Source organism: Drosophila pseudoobscura, chromosome 2 (assembly GCF_009870125.1).
Source record: "Drosophila pseudoobscura strain MV-25-SWS-2005 chromosome 2, UCI_Dpse_MV25, whole genome shotgun sequence".
NCBI classification, from domain to species: domain Eukaryota; kingdom Metazoa; phylum Arthropoda; class Insecta; order Diptera; family Drosophilidae; genus Drosophila; species Drosophila pseudoobscura.
The window spans coordinates 8,717,119-8,733,026 of NC_046679.1; the positions used below are offsets into that span (position 1 = coordinate 8,717,119).

Consider the following 15,908-nt stretch of genomic DNA (forward strand, 5'->3'; position numbering starts at 1 on the left):
ATCGACGAGAGAGAGAGAGAGTGAGAAAGCGGAACGGAGCACAGCAAAATGAGCAACAGTAAGTACTTATGGCCTAAGACTAAATTGTTTAATCAGTAATTACTTTCGCACTGTATTATGAATAAAATTCATACAACTTTTGTTATTTATTATATAAAAGAGTGTGTCTGCATTACTTGGGGAAAGTAAGTTTACTTCTTGGCCGCTGGCTTCTTGGCGGCGACCTTCTTCTTGCGGGCAGCCAGGAGCTTGGCGCGGTTGGCGGCAGCCTTTGTGGCGACATTGGCGAAGTGCGACTTGGCCAGCTCGACGTTCTGTTTCTTGGCCTTGGCCAGAACCTTGGCGACGGTGCGCTTCTCGGCAGCCAAAGCGGCACGGCGCTTCAACACCTCGGCGTATGGGTTCAGCTTGATCAGCTGACGCACGTTGGTCAAGGGGTTCAGACGACGGACGCTGCGGAACACGCGCTTGCGGGGATCGCGCAGAACCTTGCGGATCTCCTCCGACTTCAGCAGACGGGACAAGTCAGTGTTGGCCATCTTGGGCTGGGGCAGATTGTAGCCCTTCTTCAAGGTGGCTGGACTCTTCCAGGTTCCGAACAGATCGTTCAGGCGCGAGAAGGCAGACTCGGTCCAGATGACAAAGCGACCGACATGACCGCCGGGGGCGAGCTTCAGCAGATTCAGCTTGTCGACGTTGATGGTCTCGATGCCGGGGATGTTGCGGAAAGCCTTGCGCAGACCCTCGTCCTTGTGGTAGACGACCAGGGGACCACGGCGAGCAACGCGACGACGGTCGCGCATGGTACCACGGCCAGCACGGAAGCGCTGAGACTTGTACACCTGTTGATGGGGCACATAAACAAGCAAATTAGTTTCCAGATACTTATTTGTTAGCTTGTGATGCTAAAAATAAGCTGTGGCTCTCCACTGCAAACGTCTGCAACTTTGAATCAGGTTACACTCGTAACGCCTAGGAGAGCAGTTAGTCTGGCAACGCACCAATGCTCCAAGGAGCACGCAAACAGACTGACAATCAGTCACTACTCGTCAGTTGTTTACGCGTTGCGGGGCTGGATTAGTATCGTTTCGACTCTCAGTACCCACCTTCTGGATGTCAGCCCAGATCTTCAGGCGACGCAGGAAGATGACAGCCTGCTTGGTCTTCTGCAGCTTCTGGACCTCATCGGAGACGACCAATGGGAACTCGGAGACACCGTCGATCACATGACCCTTGGACTGCACGAGGGCGGGCACGCCGGAGGCGGCGATGGCCGACACCAGAGCGTAACGGCGCTGGTTGACATTCACCTTGCGGTGCCAGCGACGGAAGGTCTTGGTGGGGGCGAACATGCGTCCACCACGGCACATGTTGCCGAAGGCACCCTGGCCGGAACGGTGAGTACCACCACCACGGACACGGGGAATACGTGCGACGGCACGACCGGTACCCCACGACTCGGCAGAGGTTTGGTGACCTGGTGGAAACAAAAACATCATTATTCTCCTCCTTTGAATCAAGCACTCACAGGGAATCACTTACCAGCGAGCTCGCTCACGGCGTACGGCTGGCGGTTGTTGCGGCGTAGCAGCTGGTGCACCTCGTTGACCACATCCGGACGGATGGGTGCCTTGAACACCGCTGGCAGGCAGATGTTCTTGTCCTTGGCAGCCTCATTCTTTTCCGTGTACACGGAGACCAATGGCCTGGCGTTGCCTAAGCTCTGTAAACAAAAACCAAAAGCGTCCGTTTAAAAGTGTCCACAACCATAACATGGCATTTCGCACACTGCCGTCGTCCACCGCACACTACACACACGTGGAGGTTAGGCCGAATTTCACGACACATTTTCACTGTTTTCCGATTGTTTTGTGTGTAAAACCCACGTCAATGAAGTCTGCGGCGGCCCAGGCACTAACGATGCACACTTTCTCACCATGTTCGTTGATTTTTAAGCCCAATAAGTGGAATTAAATACTCTGCAAACGCAGATACCGTCCTCTTTTTATTAAGAAGAACGAGAAAGAAAGAGGGAAGGTCGCCGGAAATGACCGTGCTGCCACGTTTTGCATTACAGGGTTGCTTTCGTATATCAGAAATCGCACTTAGCCCTTTTAGGCCCCCTCTATTTGAATAGTTTAACGACTTGAGGTAAATGGCGGAAAGTATTGACGATTGTAAATTCTTTTTGTAGATTAATCCTGCCCTTCCTTTGACTTGCAAGAAAAACATTGATATTTTTCGCCTCAACTGCGCTAAAATTATTCAATTTTCATTACTTCGGTGGAATATTAAAATACCGCCTGGGCTTACAATGGGTTAATAGTTCTCCGTCAAGGATTGGAAATCCTATTCCTCGATTTTGAAATTCCGATTTTGAATATTACTAGCTAGATAGAAAAGTTAGCCATGCCCACATAAATTGATCCAAACAAGCCAGTTAAGAAGAAAGTTTGTTCATTAATCGCTAGAAATATTCGACGGAATTTTAAAAAGTCCGTATATTTACGGTATATTTGGTATATTTCTGGATGTCAGACTGTATATCTTTCCGATAAGTGCGCGGTCATACTATTGCTAACGAAACTTTTGTTTATCTGTAAAAAACTAATTATAAATGGCTGGAGAAGTTATTGTGGATGCCTTGCCCTACATTGACCATGGGTACGACGACGTTGGCGTCAGGGAATCGGTAAGTTAGATCATCGCTTCTCTAATACATATTGTTAACAATTGATTTTTGCCGACAGGCGCTCGCCATGGTGGAAGAGGAGTGCAGACGCTACCGGCCGACAAAGAATTACCTGGACCATCTGCCACTGCCAGCCACTTCGCCCTTCGAGACGCCGCTGATGGTCAACGAATTCGAGCGCATACAGAATCGCCTGCCGATGGAGACACTCTCCATGAAGCGGTACGAGCTGCCACCTCCGCCATCCGGCAAGTTGGGGGAGGTGTCTGCTTGGCAAGAGGCCATCGAAAACTCCATGGCCCAACTGGAGCACCAGTGCGTGCGCTCGCTAAATCTGGAACTTCTGCTGGACTACGGCACGGAAGCGTGGAAATCCTACTTGGAGGTATTCACGGCCATGCAGGCCAAAGCGCAGCTGCAGCTGCAGCAACTGAAAAAGGACATACAGGACGTGAACTGGCAACGCAAGCAGGCGCAAACGCTTGCGGGCGAGAGGCTGCGCTCTCTGGACGCCCACTGGGTGTTGCTGGTATCGAAGAACTATGAGATTGAAACCGAGTGTGTGGAGCTCGAGAAGCTGGTTCAGGCCGCCCGCGAACACATAAAAACCCTTGGTCCGACCAACGCTAATGACACCGCACCAACGCCGGAGCACACAAATGGACATGCCGAAGAGGACATCTCTGAGAGCAATGGAAACATCAATAGCAACAGTAGTGCTAGTGGCGACGGAGATGGAGACGTAGAAAACGTAGAAGACGTACGTGGAGGTGATGGGGACGCCAATGGTGATGGGGATGGTGATGATGCCGCCGAGGACGAATCCTCCAATGAGTGAATGAACGTAGGATTCAGTAGACATATAATTTGTACAAGTTTAAATACATATAGAGTTCATATAACAAGCAGCATAATGCGAATACGTTGTATAAATATAGGATTCCCGTGTACGCGTCGTGAGTAACTTCTTAGTTTCGTCTAAATCGTATGTATATGTAATTGCTTGTGGCGCCCAGAAGCCAGCTCCTCCCATCTAATAAGATACCACTTGGAGCTTGGTTCCCATGGCACCGTGTTTATATGTGTACGTAAATATGTATGTAGTTTATCCAGCCTGATTCGCCGCGGGGCCTTGCCACCGGCTACAAGTTAGTCGCATGGCACATTCGTGATACTGTCTTGGTCCTGACCGACCACCCACGAGAGGATGGATGCTGAGCGGGTAGTGCCTCGGATAATGATGGGAATAGCGGTAGCAGAAGCGATATGATCGGGGAGAGACAGATTCTTAGCGCACAGCCCCTAGTATCCACTCCTGGGGTGACGGTCAGTATATAGACATCCTTACATCTACAGCGTTGTCTCAGGAACATGCTTGTTGCATTGCTCATGGTCCAGCCGCAAGTCTGCAATCCTCTGCTCCAGTTTATTTACCCGCACCTGATACTTGCGTCTGCTGACCTCCAACATTTGCCCCAGATTGCTGCAGGACATTCATAAATTAATAATCTGATAGTCGGCCAGGCCCACTAGAATTCCAAATACATACTGATTCGATTGCTGCAGCTCGCGTACGCTCTGTTGCAGCTCCTCGTACTTCTCCTCGGAGGCTCGTTGCGAGGACGTAAAGTTGGCCAGAAGCGTCTGGAGGCGACCCTTTAGTTCTGTTTCGCGGGTTAGCGCCTCGACCAACTGTTGCTCGGTGAGAGCTGAATGCTCGGCCTCCGAGTAGGAGACTCGATTCGCCAGCTGCAGCTGCTGGAGGGCAACGTGCAGTATGGCCACTCGTTCTTTGGAATGCTGTCGGTCCTGCTCCGCTTCATTTATTTTGGTCTTTAGTTCCACATTCTCGTCCTGCAGCTCGAGCAGCTCCTGCATGATTACGGCCGTATCCAAATCGATGGGTGACTTCTTGTACTCGTCCCGCAACTCGTGCCCCTTCTCCAAGGCCAGACGCTTCCTTTCGTACACATCGCTAAATGGCGATTCCAGATTGACAATTGTGTGCTGCACGGTCGAGCGGCGGCCCTTGAGCTTCGAGACGTGATTGCGCAGACGATTGTCATCGTCGGTACACCATGGCCGGGCGCTCTTTGGGTAATCTTCTCCGCCCAGATTTATGTTGTGCTGCCACGGGCCCAGACTGTTCTCGCACACATTCTTCTCGCTGTCCAGGCGGGCCAATAGATGCTTGGCCACCGCCTCAACCGAACGTCGGCTTTCCTCCGCTGCCGCCGATTGATCGCTCAGAAGCGCCAACCTAATTTAGAGATTTCGAAATGAATTTAGAAAGATGGAAGAGGAGAGTCCAGTGCTATGTCCAGGCCTTACTTGGTCTCCAAGAGTGCCAGCATCACGTCGTAGGCCTCGATGGCGCGATCGCTGCAGTTGAGCGCCAGTTGAAGGGCCACCGCATTCGACTCGTATTTGCCGCATAGCAAGTACAAATGTTCTGTGTGCTCTTTTGACTCGTCCAGTGTCATGGCCAGAATTGTGTTTCGCATCTTGAGGTACTCCATTTTACGCTGGTGTGGCTCTAGGTCTTTGCTCAGGTGCAGCGGCTCCATAATGCTGTCCATGAAAGAGTTTTGTTCCTTCAGTTCGCTCACCAAATGCTCCACCAGATTGATGTGCTGAAAGTAATTGAACGATCAGTGGGCGGGTACGCGAGGGATTCAGCAACCTACCTCGTTGCTTAGCTCCGTGTGGGCATCGCTAGATGGCTCTTCGTCTTGTTCGTTCTTGCTGGCGCAACGCAATTTAACCCGCTCGGCCATTTTCGGAACGGCAGGCACTCTCTTCTGCGGGCTGGTCAGAGAAACGCAAGCTGCAAACGGTAAGGATTAGAGTAGGTTAGACCATACATAGGTTGGACTTTTCGCATACCATTCAGATCGTTAAGACGTTGTCCACTCTCGTTGGCCTCTTGTTCACAGGCAAAGAAGTCCACCTTGGTCTGCTCCTCAACGACCGCAGTGTCCTTGGTAGCAATCTCTGACTGGAGCAGAGCGATCTTAGCCCTCAAATGCAAAACTTCCTCCTGCAGAGCGTCCAGTTGTCCTTTGTTACCGAGCTCTTGTGGCTTAAGACCAATTTTGTCCACGCTAGCGGCGCTATAGAGATCTTCCAGTGGCTCTGTCTGACACTCTGCATCTGGATTGGTCAGGTTCAGCTCCGAGTTATACACAGAACCTTCCTGATAGCTGAGCTCTAAAAGGGTGGAGACTTTGTGGGTGAGAGACTTACCATTCTAAAAGTGTTTTGGCTTACCACTGCCCTCGGGCTCCTGCTCCTCGACTATGATATGATCCTGCTTGGAGCGCAGTTTCTTGCTCAACTCCGCAATGACGCAGTGCATCTCTGTGATGCGACATTCGTGCGCCTGACTGACCACCTCCAAACGCTTGTGGCACATTTCCCTCTCCGCATTGCTCTCCGACAGTTGGCGCTCCGCCTGCTGCAAGCGCTGTGTCAGCTCGCGGACACGGTTCTCCAGCTGCTGAACCGACAACTGCTCAACCTGCAGCAAAAGAAAACATGGCAATTAGTAACTGTTGAAGCGGGCATATAGTCATCACATTAATGGGTCGCCTGGCCAGTGGCTGTGCCATCAGAGTGTATTCCCAGCTGTGTCGCTTTTCCCCGCGCTGAATCCCAAAGCCACCAACGCCACCGGGAACAGGAGGTGTGTCGCTGCAGCACATACAGCTCAGGCTGCGCGGAAGCAGTTGCTCCGCAATCATGGCCGCAGTGGAAAATTTTACTGGCCCTTGCTATTACGTCGTCAGCCGCTGCTGGTGGGTGCATTCTCCGCTGCAGTTTGACCTTCGACTCGATACGCATCTGCGCACTGTGCGCCACGCAACCCAGCCACAGACCGCAAAACAAATATACTATGTGCTGTCACTTACTTTATTGACAATGTCCAGCGTGGAGCAGCTCGAAATATTGATGTCACTTTCGGTAGTGTCGCGCGGCGTATGCTCTGGCGACTCCGGCTCGCAGGAGCCCACTAGGTGCTTGGCATTGGTGCAGCCTCCCCGCGGCGATATGCTGCCAAAGACATACTCGATGTCTTCGCCAACGACGCTGCCAGCTGCAGTCTTCGAGATGCCTGTGATCTCCCGCTGGTGTTGGGGCTGCTGCTTCTCATTCCGCCGGTGGACCTCAATTCCAATCTTGGCGTCGGATGCTATTTGCACATCGTTTGACATTTTGTTGTGTGTGGGAGGGTGTGCGTGTGGGTGTGGGTGGGTGGTCGCTGCAAATTCTCCTGGATTAGATTCGACTATGTTGCGGTCTTCTTAAAATTCTGGGCTGGTTTTTGATTTTTGCTCCATTCTCACACATTATGGCACTGGGTTAGTTCTACGTGGCACTTTTGATCCGTTCTTTAAGGCATTTTTAACTCAAAAATAACGTTTTTTGTAATCAACAAAAATTAACTGTTTATTGCGTTCTTATCAGAATGTGTATACCATATACACATATCGATATGTATATATCGATATCTCCTTTAAAAACCTTCTTTGAAATGCACTTAAATGTCGGTTCAGCAATACGTTTTTAGCTTTAATGCTATTTTAGAGCTTAAAGAACATTTCAAAAGCGATTTTCGGTGGAAAATCATTCTGTACTCTGCAATTCTGAACTGAAGCTCCCGTTTCTTGTAACTTTTAACAGATGGCGCTGACCAATATATCGGAATTTTGTCAATATTCATTGAATATCATTGCGGTAGGCGGATCATTTGAACTGGGGATTTCGGCAGACCTTTAAAATTCATCCAATTGCACATTTAATATGAATATTCCTAGCATTCCCAGCAATAGGTGGATCGACGAGATTTCTTTTCAACTATACATATGACTTTAATTGGAACATTACAAACTATGCTTATCTAGGGATTCTACTGAAGAAGGGTCTCAACATCGACTTCCAATGCTTTGGCCGCGGACTCCTGGGCATGCGAGTTTTGGGCATGGCTTTTCGACCGGAAGTGGGCCTGTAGATGGGGCCGACGTATGAACGACACTTTGCACAGTTCGCAGCTGCAAAAGATAACATTTAAAATGGATGACCACACATAAATCGGTGAAGAACATACTGGAAAGACCGTACGCCCGTGTGGCTAAGCATGTGCGCCTTGAGTTTCCCACTCACAGCAAAGGATTTGTCACACTCCGTGCACTTGTAGGGCTTGATGTTGGTGTGGCGACTGAAAGTACAAGAGTTAACATCAGACAAGAGTGCCACATCGGAGGCTTTCCATTCCCTCACATGCGTTCGTGCTGGATGCGTCCGCTGGAGTTGTTGAATGACATATTGCAGTACTGGCAGGGAAACGGACGCTCGCCCCGGTGCAGCATCTCGTGGCGCCGCAGAAGATGGGCCGTATAGAATGTCTGTGGACACTGCTCGCAGGCAAAATTCTTCACTCCCGAGTGCCGCAGGAGGTGGACTTTGAAATTGCTGGGGCAGGAGAAATGCCGGCCGCACTGCTCGCATATGCAGTCTCGTTTGCGGCGCTCCCGCTTTAGGGCCACCGTCTCCTCCTCGGTGAGCTTGTCCCATTGGGTGCGTGGCAGGTTCCGGCTCTTGCTGTTGTCAGCAAACGTCATCGATGCGTAAACGGTGGAGGCACGTGGGGGCGGTTGGCCTCTGGCGAGTTTTGGGTTCGTTTCGATACCGGGCTTAGCTGGAGGAGTCGAATCAAGCTTCACATCTTCCGGTGCCACCACAACAGAACCCTCATCCTCTTCTAGGGGCTCCAGTTCTACCGACGCCACACAATGACTGTCGTCTTTCTCCTCGCTCTCAGAACCGGACACCTCATCTGCTTCCTCCTTAGACTTGTGTCCAGTTGCGTCCAAGTAGATCTCCTCGACAGCCTCTGGCTCGGTGGAACCGCTCTGGAGCAACTTCTGCGTCTGGATGACACGCTCCCGAAAGCGCACGGCTTCCCTCAGAGACACCTCGCAGGGCCCGCAAATGCGGGCTGGGAAATTCGGTTGCTCGAGTAGCTAAAAAGTCGGTTGGAACCAATGAGTGGAGCTGTAGACCTCCCAATCCATCAGTTCGTCTGAACGTGTGAAAACTTGGATACCTACAAATAAACCCGTTAGGGCTTCAATTTGATTCAGCATTATGTTGTCAGGCTCTTGGAAGAGGTTCTTGGATGTGGCATTGTAAATAAACTTGCCGCAAGCGCGGCAATCTCGAGATATTTTGGATTTTTCCATAGTTTAACTGCAAATTTTCAGAAAAATTCCATCCACACAACTCTGTTTACATCTGTTGGATTTATATCGATAGATGTGTTATTGACTATCGATACCATTATGCGTCTGAATGAAAAAACAAAATTGTTGGGCAAAAAAGTCGTCCTTGTTCCTTATGAGGCGCGCCATGTACCCAAATACCATGACTGGATGAGCAATGAGACTCTGCGGGATCTGACTGCCTCTGAGGAACTGACACTCTCGGAGGAGTACTTGATGCAGCTGAGTTGGCGCCAGGACACCGACAAACTTACCTTCATAGTCCTCGCTGCCGATATCTATGCCCGGGACAATGATGAGATTGCTGCCATGGTGGGCGACACAAATCTCTTTCTGCGCCATGAACCCGACACCAATCAGAAGGTGGCCGAGGCGGAGATAATGATAGCGGAGCCCCAAGCTAGGGGCAAAGGCTACGGACGCGAGGCCATGCTTCTCATGATGAAGTACGCCCAATCCCAGCTGGAACTGAACAAATTCGAGGTCAAGATCGACATGGACAACGCCGTGTCCCTCCGCCTGTTTGAGAGCTTCCAATTTGTGGAAACCGGACGCGTCGAGGTCTTCCACGAGGTTACGATGGAGCGTGAAATTACCACGGAGTGGATTGGCTGGTTAGACAAGCAGGTGGACCTAACGATTGAGAGCTATAGTGCATAGTCAATCGTTAGACGTCGGCTGGATCCCATTTATGCTGCAGAATAATACAAATCGATCCTCACTTCGTTTATGTTCTGTTTATTAAACTTATTTATTACGAACTACTTGTTTCGCTTGCCTTATTTATGTTGAATTTTACATCATATGTATGTATGTATTTATGTGGTGCAATTGATGCTGAATCGTGGCTGGCTTTGTTTCTATGCGGGATGGGTTAATGATGATTGTGTAATGCTGTGTTTGCTTCTTGTGGTCTGTCGTGTCGTGTGGCAGGAAAAGGGCAAGGCAACAGACACTTGCCTGGCCGCTGTGTATCCGTCCGTCTGTCTATCATTTTGGTGTTGTGTGGGGTGCGTGTATTGTATGTATGTATTTAAATATAGTACATAAAACTAGATGCTTGCTTAAAAACTGCTCACTTGTTTCAATTTTTTATAAAAATCATTATTAAATAATTAAAGGCAAACATAATCAGAATTGCAATCAAATCAAAAACCAAATATCTCTCGCTGCGCAGCTGCTTCCAAACTTTCGATCCTTAAACGTAGAAATGTTGTGTGCTTGCAGTTGTTGCTATGGTTAATAAATATGAATGCTGTCGGTCCTAGGCTGCTGCCCGTGGCCCATCGATAGGCATGGCGTGGAGCACTTCGTCCAGCAGCTGGAGGGCACGATGCAGATGCACCTCGATCCAGCAGGGCGTCTCCTTGATCGACTGGCGTGGATAGTCTGGGCCCCAGCCCTTGACGAAGCTCAGCCTCAGTATGCAGAGACGACGCAGATCGTCCACTCCAATGCCAGCGGCCGCAGTAATGCCTGCAATATAATGGAATGGTCCAGATAAGCTATGGGTTTACGAGAAAGGCTACTCTCTGGCAACTCACTTCTACCGCCTCCGCCCATCTGTTGATTGGAGACACCGGCAACAGCGGCCGCCTGTGCTGCGGCAGCTGCCTGTGCATTGGTTGCCAGCGAATGCATCTGCTGGTGGCACTGACGCAAGTCAAACACCTGTTTAAAAAGTGGATAAAATTATGAAAATCAAGCTAAAGAAACGCTTGAATCCTGGCACGGCACTCACCTTGATGCATGCCGCCGGATAGATCTTGTGCACGGCATCGCCAGGCGTTCGGCCAGCCTCGCGATCCAGATAATAGCTTTGTACGAACACAGAATTGTCGCTGAGACAGCGCAGCCAGACATCGCCCTCACCGCGCAGATCCAACTGAACGCCCTTGCCAATATGCAGCCTGGAAGTAGAGTCATGGAAATAAGTAATCCTCCTGTAATTATATATAGTATAGGTCTTTACCTGGCTCTCTCCGATTGCTCTGTGCGATGTACGTTGCTGAGGGCTCCTAGGCAGAAGCGGTTGCCGCCGGAGGGATCCACATAGCCATCGATAATGACATTCGGCTTGGCCGAGGGCACCTTGAAGGTCTCACCCACCTGCGTGTCCAGCTCAAAGTAGGCAATGGAACACCAGTACTCCGGCGGCGGTTGACGGGAGAGCAAACGGGGCTGTTGTTGCTGCTGCTGTTGCTGTGGCGGCGTCTGCTGTGGGGAGGCCAGGTCACCTGGCATTGATGAGTTCCCTGTGGGAAAGAGATTAGAGATTATGTATTACAGAGAGGGAGAATCATCCTCAACTTACAAAAGGCACCCGGCAGTGAGCGCGGGTCGGGCGGCTGCATGGATTGTGTGTAGGTTAGAGTGTTGGGCCCTGTCCAGGTACCGGCAGCTCCACTGCCACCACTGGCCTGTGCCCCGCCAGCTGATGAATTGGCCTGGACACCGGATGGCGGCTGTTGTTGCTGCTGCTGCTGTTGCTGGGAGGTCGGTGGTGGTGCCCCAAATGGTGGTGCTGTATTTGCGGATCCCGACTGCGATACATAACCATTCTGCTGCGGATGAACGGCTGAACCTGGACCTGCGCCGCCACCTCCGCTACCACTGAACTTGTTCTCGCCCACGTTCTGCATCTGGTTGGATGTGGGGGGTGGACCATAGTACTGCCCACCGCTGCCTGGGCCTCCGCTGGCATTGACTGCACCATTCGGTCCATTGGGCACGCCACCCGGTGCCTGTTGCTGCTGCTGCTGTTGTTGTTGTTGCTGCTGCTGCATGGCCATTGCGGAGGCAGGATCTGTAGGCGAATTGGCCTGGGCATGATGCACTCCATTGCCCTGGGGATTCTGTGCTTGCTGGGGCGGGGGTGGCGGCGCCATAACTGGGCCAGGATTCATGGGACCAGGCATGCCCGGCATGCCATGAGGTACAGCTGCAACGAGGCACAAAACCAAGATTAATACCATCCAACAGATGATCAGAGAAACATTCCCTCCAAATCAAACGAAAAAACGTAAAAAGACAAAATCTTACAAAGCGAGTGCGGAGCTGCCTGGGATTGGGATTGCGGCTGCTGTTGCTGCTGCTGCTGGGACGGCGGGGGCTGTTGCTGCTGCTGTTGCTGTTGCGATGGCTGGCCAAGCCGCGGTGGCGGCGGCACCATCCACGAACTGCGTGACCCAGCTACACCGTCCTGTGGCTCAATTTTTGGTATTGTTCGGCCAGTGGAGAACATTGCACCCAGGGGATTGCCATCGCCGACTACACGAGAACCCCGATCATAAGGAACAAAACACAACATAAAAAGAACCCAAAACGAAATTAACATGAAATCAAATCAAATTATAAGAAATCCAACTAAGAAATATCTCAAAATACAAAGTCCTACCATATTCAGCTGGTCCCTGGGGATAGCCATAGCCGCCGGGGCCCACCATCTGCGTGGGATGATGCTGAATGGTGCCAATATCGTTGCCATCGATGTCCATGCCCCCGACCAACGGTCCGGCTGAGTATTCGTCCTTCACCAGGCGGCTCGGACCCGACTGTAGACTGAGGCCGGACAGATCGATGCCCGGGGAGACGACGCGCTCATAGTGATAGGGATTCACGCACACCGAATCGCACTTGAGATCGAAGGCAAAGGCGCAGTACTTGACGTGCTTCAGTTCGTTCTTGTGCAGGTCGGGCCACCGCCAGATACGTGCATAGATTACGTGCGGGAAACCCTTGCGTCCGGCGACCTGTCAAAGCAAACAGAAAATTAAATTCAGTTTCCAGATAAGAGAAGAGAAAACTATCGCTATCAGAAGGCCGGAAATTCAGAAATCAAACAGAGGCGAGACATCTGGGTAAACCAGGTGTGATAAGAGGCACAGGCACGCCACAAACCGCAACATACAAGTCAGGGACTGGCGCTCCAGTGATAGATCGCTCACCTGCAGACGACCGTCGAGAGTGCGCTGGATGGTCACGCATTTGCTCGGATGGGCCCCGTTTGTGGTGATGGCCGTTATCAACGAGTCCAATTCGTCGCGCTTCTCCTTCAGCTTCTTCACCAGCGATTCAATGGCGCGCTTGGCGAATCCCTCACTCTCGCCGCCCTGCCGGTGGCACATCAGCGAGTGGACAATGCTCAGGCAGGCATCCGCCGATGTGGGGGCATTCGAGGGCGGCGGCGGTGGCATCTGTACCATGTCCCGGACAATAACTGTTTAGAGGGATACACAAATTACCAATTGGAGAGCAAAAGAAAAGAATAAATGCGAGAACTTACTGTCCTGGGGGGCTACGGCGCCGTACATGTGGGCGGGCGGACCGGCACCGGGACCACCCATGCCAAAGTCCTGGGCAATGCCCAGGCCACCGCGTGCATGGGCATCCACTTCGGCGTTTGTGGTGTCGCCGCCGTCACAAAATCCGTATCCAGCGGATGGCCACAAGGTGCTGCCGCGACCGGTGAACGCCACCAGACGAAGCGAAGGGGGGAACGCAAATCAGCAGCAGCCTCCTCCTCCTCCTGCTCCTGGCGGCCCACACAATCCGTGTGGCTGGGCTGGTGGCTGTCTGTGTATGCGTGTGTTTGGCTTAGGCTTGGGGGGTGTCGCACACACACACGCGTATACACAAATTCAAACACAAACACACACGCATGCGGATACGCACACAGGCGCGCAGCTAAACTTGAACTCCCACAAAGTTGGCGTAATTACAAAGGTGGCGGCTATGCTTTTCCTTGCAAAAACCAAATGCTTTGCTTTGCCTCCTCCCTCCTTCTGCTGGTTTTTTCCTGCAGCAGCGATATAAACGCTAGCGAGCACACACAAACACACACACAAAGTAAAGTGGAGTCCGAGCTTTGTTTGTTTCTGCTCTCCCACAGTTGTTTGCAACTATTTGTTAGTTTATTTTCCTTAGATTGGCGAGTCCAGTTTTCCACCCAATTGGCTCATCTTGCTCGGCGTACGCCTGGTTAGTGTAGCGCTGGTCTCCTTCGACTCTACACACTTCTTGCTTGCCGAGGTTTTTGGAAATTTATAGCCCGATCTATATCATGGATCGGATCTATATATTCCGGATATTTATCTATTATCAAATTGCCTGTGCTGTGTGTGTGAACGCCCGTGTATGTGTGTGTGTGTGAGCTGTCAAATGGGGCTAGGGCTGCCACTAAAGTATCGGCGGCGGCCATTTTTAGTGCTGCCATATCGACGCCACGATACTTTGCATCGATATTAACTCTACATGTAGCAAATATGAAGTTACAGTGTAGTTAACATGTCTTTTTTGATTAAACCTCATTTTTTGTAAATAAAACAGTAAAATGAGGTCGTTAAAATTAGCCAACCTTGTAGGAAAATTGATTGATCAATAGGATAAAATTATTTGGCAAGTAATAGTCCACGGAATATCCAAAACGGGGAATATGAATAATATGTCGGTATATTTTGAAAATGAGACCGTATATTTCGGTGCTGTTCGGTCATACTGTAGAAATACTGGTTTTCGCCGCGCTCCCATGTGGTGTTTTTTAGTGCTAAATGGTATTTTTGTCATTTATTAATTTAATTTTCAATTTTATATAGAAATCCAATAAATGCAAGTATTTCGAATAGGCCAATCATGTATAGAATTGATTCATCAATCGTTTAAAATTGAGTGGGCATGGCTAAATGTTCCACATAGATAGTATTATTCAACGGAACAAAGAATATGAGGAATTGGTCGTTTTTTGAATCGAATTTGAATTCGCCGCAGTTCGCTTAAGCAACAATGAGTCCCATTCCATACACAATGTTGCGGCAACATTTACTTGAAAACAGTTTTTTGGTCAAAATAAAGTACTTACAAGCAATTTAAAGAAGCAATCTTGTAAAAAATGTATTTATCTATGGGATAAAGCTAAGTGGGCAAATATACATAGCGATTCGCCGCAGTTTCGCCTTTGCAACAATGAGTATCATTCCATACACAAATGTTGCTAATTTACCAGCAACATTGCGACTGTTTTTTTTTGTTGACCTATTTTGTTTAAACCTTGTTTTAGTCAAAATACAATAAAAGCAAGGACTAAAAATCGGCCAGCCAAGTAGAAAATTTATTCATTAATCGTATTAAATAACGTGGGCATGGCTAAATATTCTATATAGCTGGTAATATTCGACGGAATATGAAAAACGAGGAATATGTAAAATGGAACTCGAATTCGTCAGTATATTTACGGTATATTTTGGTATTTTTTGAGGGTCATACTGTAGAAATACTGGTTTTCGCCGCGCTCTTATGGTATTTTTGTAAATTTCATCAATCTATTAATTTAATTTTCAATGTTATATAGAAATCCAATAAATGCAAGTATTTCGAATAGGCCAATCATGTATAGAATTGATTCATCAATTGTATTAAAATGAGTGGGCATGGCTAAATGTTCCATTTAGATAGTATTAATCAAGGGAACAAAGAATATGAGGAATTGGTCGTTATTTTTAATTCGCCGCAGTTCGCCGCATTTTGCCCCAATTCGCTTTGGCAACAATGAGTCTCATTCCATACACAAATGTTGCACATTCCATACACAAAAGTTGCGGCAACATTTACTTGAAAACCGTTTTTTGGTCAAAATAAAATACATTAAGGTAATTAAAAGAAGCAATCTTGTAGAAAATGCATTTATCTATGGGATAAAGTTAAGAGGGCAAATCAATATAGCTTTAAATATAGGCAATACCCGATTCGCCGCAGTTTCGCTATTGCAACAATGAGTCTCATTCCATACATAAACATGTTGCTAATTCCATGCACACATACCCTGGGGGAAATGGATGATATAGAATTATGAATACGTTTGTCTTCCAAGGCTCAGTAGGTATCAGGATCGACATAAATATACACAAGATACTAATAATGTACTTGAATATGTCTAAAGA

General features: G+C 49.3%; 6 protein-coding genes across 10 annotated transcripts; 2 read left to right on the forward strand and 4 right to left on the reverse strand.

Moving 5' to 3' along the window:
- Window positions 1-66: 66 nt before the first annotated feature.
- On the reverse strand, window positions 67-2,093 carry RpL4 (ribosomal protein L4). Its single transcript, XM_001358220.3, has 4 exons — window positions 1,937-2,093; window positions 1,543-1,723; window positions 1,107-1,477; window positions 67-842 (listed from the first exon to the last, which is right to left on the reverse strand). Exons 1-4 carry the CDS (start codon window positions 1,937-1,939, stop codon window positions 192-194), a joined length of 1,206 nt encoding a protein of 401 aa, XP_001358257.2. The 5' UTR covers window positions 1,940-2,093; the 3' UTR covers window positions 67-191.
- Window positions 2,094-2,532: 439 nt separating this feature from the next.
- Window positions 2,533-3,612, forward strand: BCAS2 (BCAS2 pre-mRNA processing factor). Its single transcript, XM_001358221.5, has 2 exons — window positions 2,533-2,692; window positions 2,751-3,612. The coding sequence occupies exons 1-2, from the start codon at window positions 2,618-2,620 to the stop codon at window positions 3,528-3,530; spliced, it is 855 nt and encodes a 284-aa protein (XP_001358258.3). The 5' UTR covers window positions 2,533-2,617; the 3' UTR covers window positions 3,531-3,612.
- LOC6897048 (colorectal mutant cancer protein) lies at window positions 3,538-7,210 on the reverse strand. 2 transcript variants are annotated; one of them, XM_003736348.3, is made up of 7 exons: window positions 6,604-7,210; window positions 5,963-6,212; window positions 5,579-5,902; window positions 5,380-5,519; window positions 5,024-5,325; window positions 4,242-4,952; window positions 3,538-4,175 (listed from the first exon to the last, which is right to left on the reverse strand). In XM_003736348.3, exons 1-7 carry the CDS (start codon window positions 6,904-6,906, stop codon window positions 4,043-4,045), a joined length of 2,163 nt encoding a protein of 720 aa, XP_003736396.2. In that variant the 5' UTR covers window positions 6,907-7,210; the 3' UTR covers window positions 3,538-4,042. The 2 variants fall into 2 exon arrangements, with proteins under 2 accessions (XP_003736396.2, XP_002137232.3); XM_002137196.3 differs by lacking the exon at window positions 6,604-7,210 and adding an exon at window positions 6,271-6,443.
- A 263-nt stretch (window positions 7,211-7,473) lies between these two features.
- On the reverse strand, window positions 7,474-8,955 carry LOC4801113 (transcription factor Ouib). The gene is made up of 4 exons (XM_001358223.3): window positions 8,803-8,955; window positions 7,973-8,715; window positions 7,800-7,910; window positions 7,474-7,743 (listed from the first exon to the last, which is right to left on the reverse strand). Exons 1-4 carry the CDS (start codon window positions 8,932-8,934, stop codon window positions 7,602-7,604), a joined length of 1,128 nt encoding a protein of 375 aa, XP_001358260.2. The 5' UTR covers window positions 8,935-8,955; the 3' UTR covers window positions 7,474-7,601.
- Window positions 8,956-8,997: 42 nt separating this feature from the next.
- Mnat9 (microtubule-associated Nat9) lies at window positions 8,998-9,737 on the forward strand. The gene has a single exon (XM_001358224.4). The coding sequence runs from the start codon at window positions 9,034-9,036 to the stop codon at window positions 9,631-9,633; it is 600 nt and encodes a 199-aa protein (XP_001358261.3). The 5' UTR covers window positions 8,998-9,033; the 3' UTR covers window positions 9,634-9,737.
- Med (Smad/Smad4 homolog Medea) lies at window positions 9,696-14,153 on the reverse strand. Of its 4 annotated transcripts, none has more exons than XM_001358225.5 (9): window positions 13,259-14,153; window positions 12,921-13,192; window positions 12,371-12,725; window positions 12,016-12,243; window positions 11,288-11,914; window positions 10,946-11,228; window positions 10,715-10,883; window positions 10,518-10,644; window positions 9,696-10,449 (listed from the first exon to the last, which is right to left on the reverse strand). In XM_001358225.5, the coding sequence occupies exons 1-9, from the start codon at window positions 13,317-13,319 to the stop codon at window positions 10,238-10,240; spliced, it is 2,334 nt and encodes a 777-aa protein (XP_001358262.3). In that variant the 5' UTR covers window positions 13,320-14,153; the 3' UTR covers window positions 9,696-10,237. The 4 variants fall into 4 exon arrangements, with proteins under 4 accessions (XP_001358262.3, XP_033233707.1, XP_003736398.2 ...); XM_033377816.1 differs by having other exon boundaries at window positions 9,696-10,452; XM_003736350.3 differs by lacking the exon at window positions 12,016-12,243.
- Between the last annotated feature and the right edge of the window lie 1,755 nt (window positions 14,154-15,908).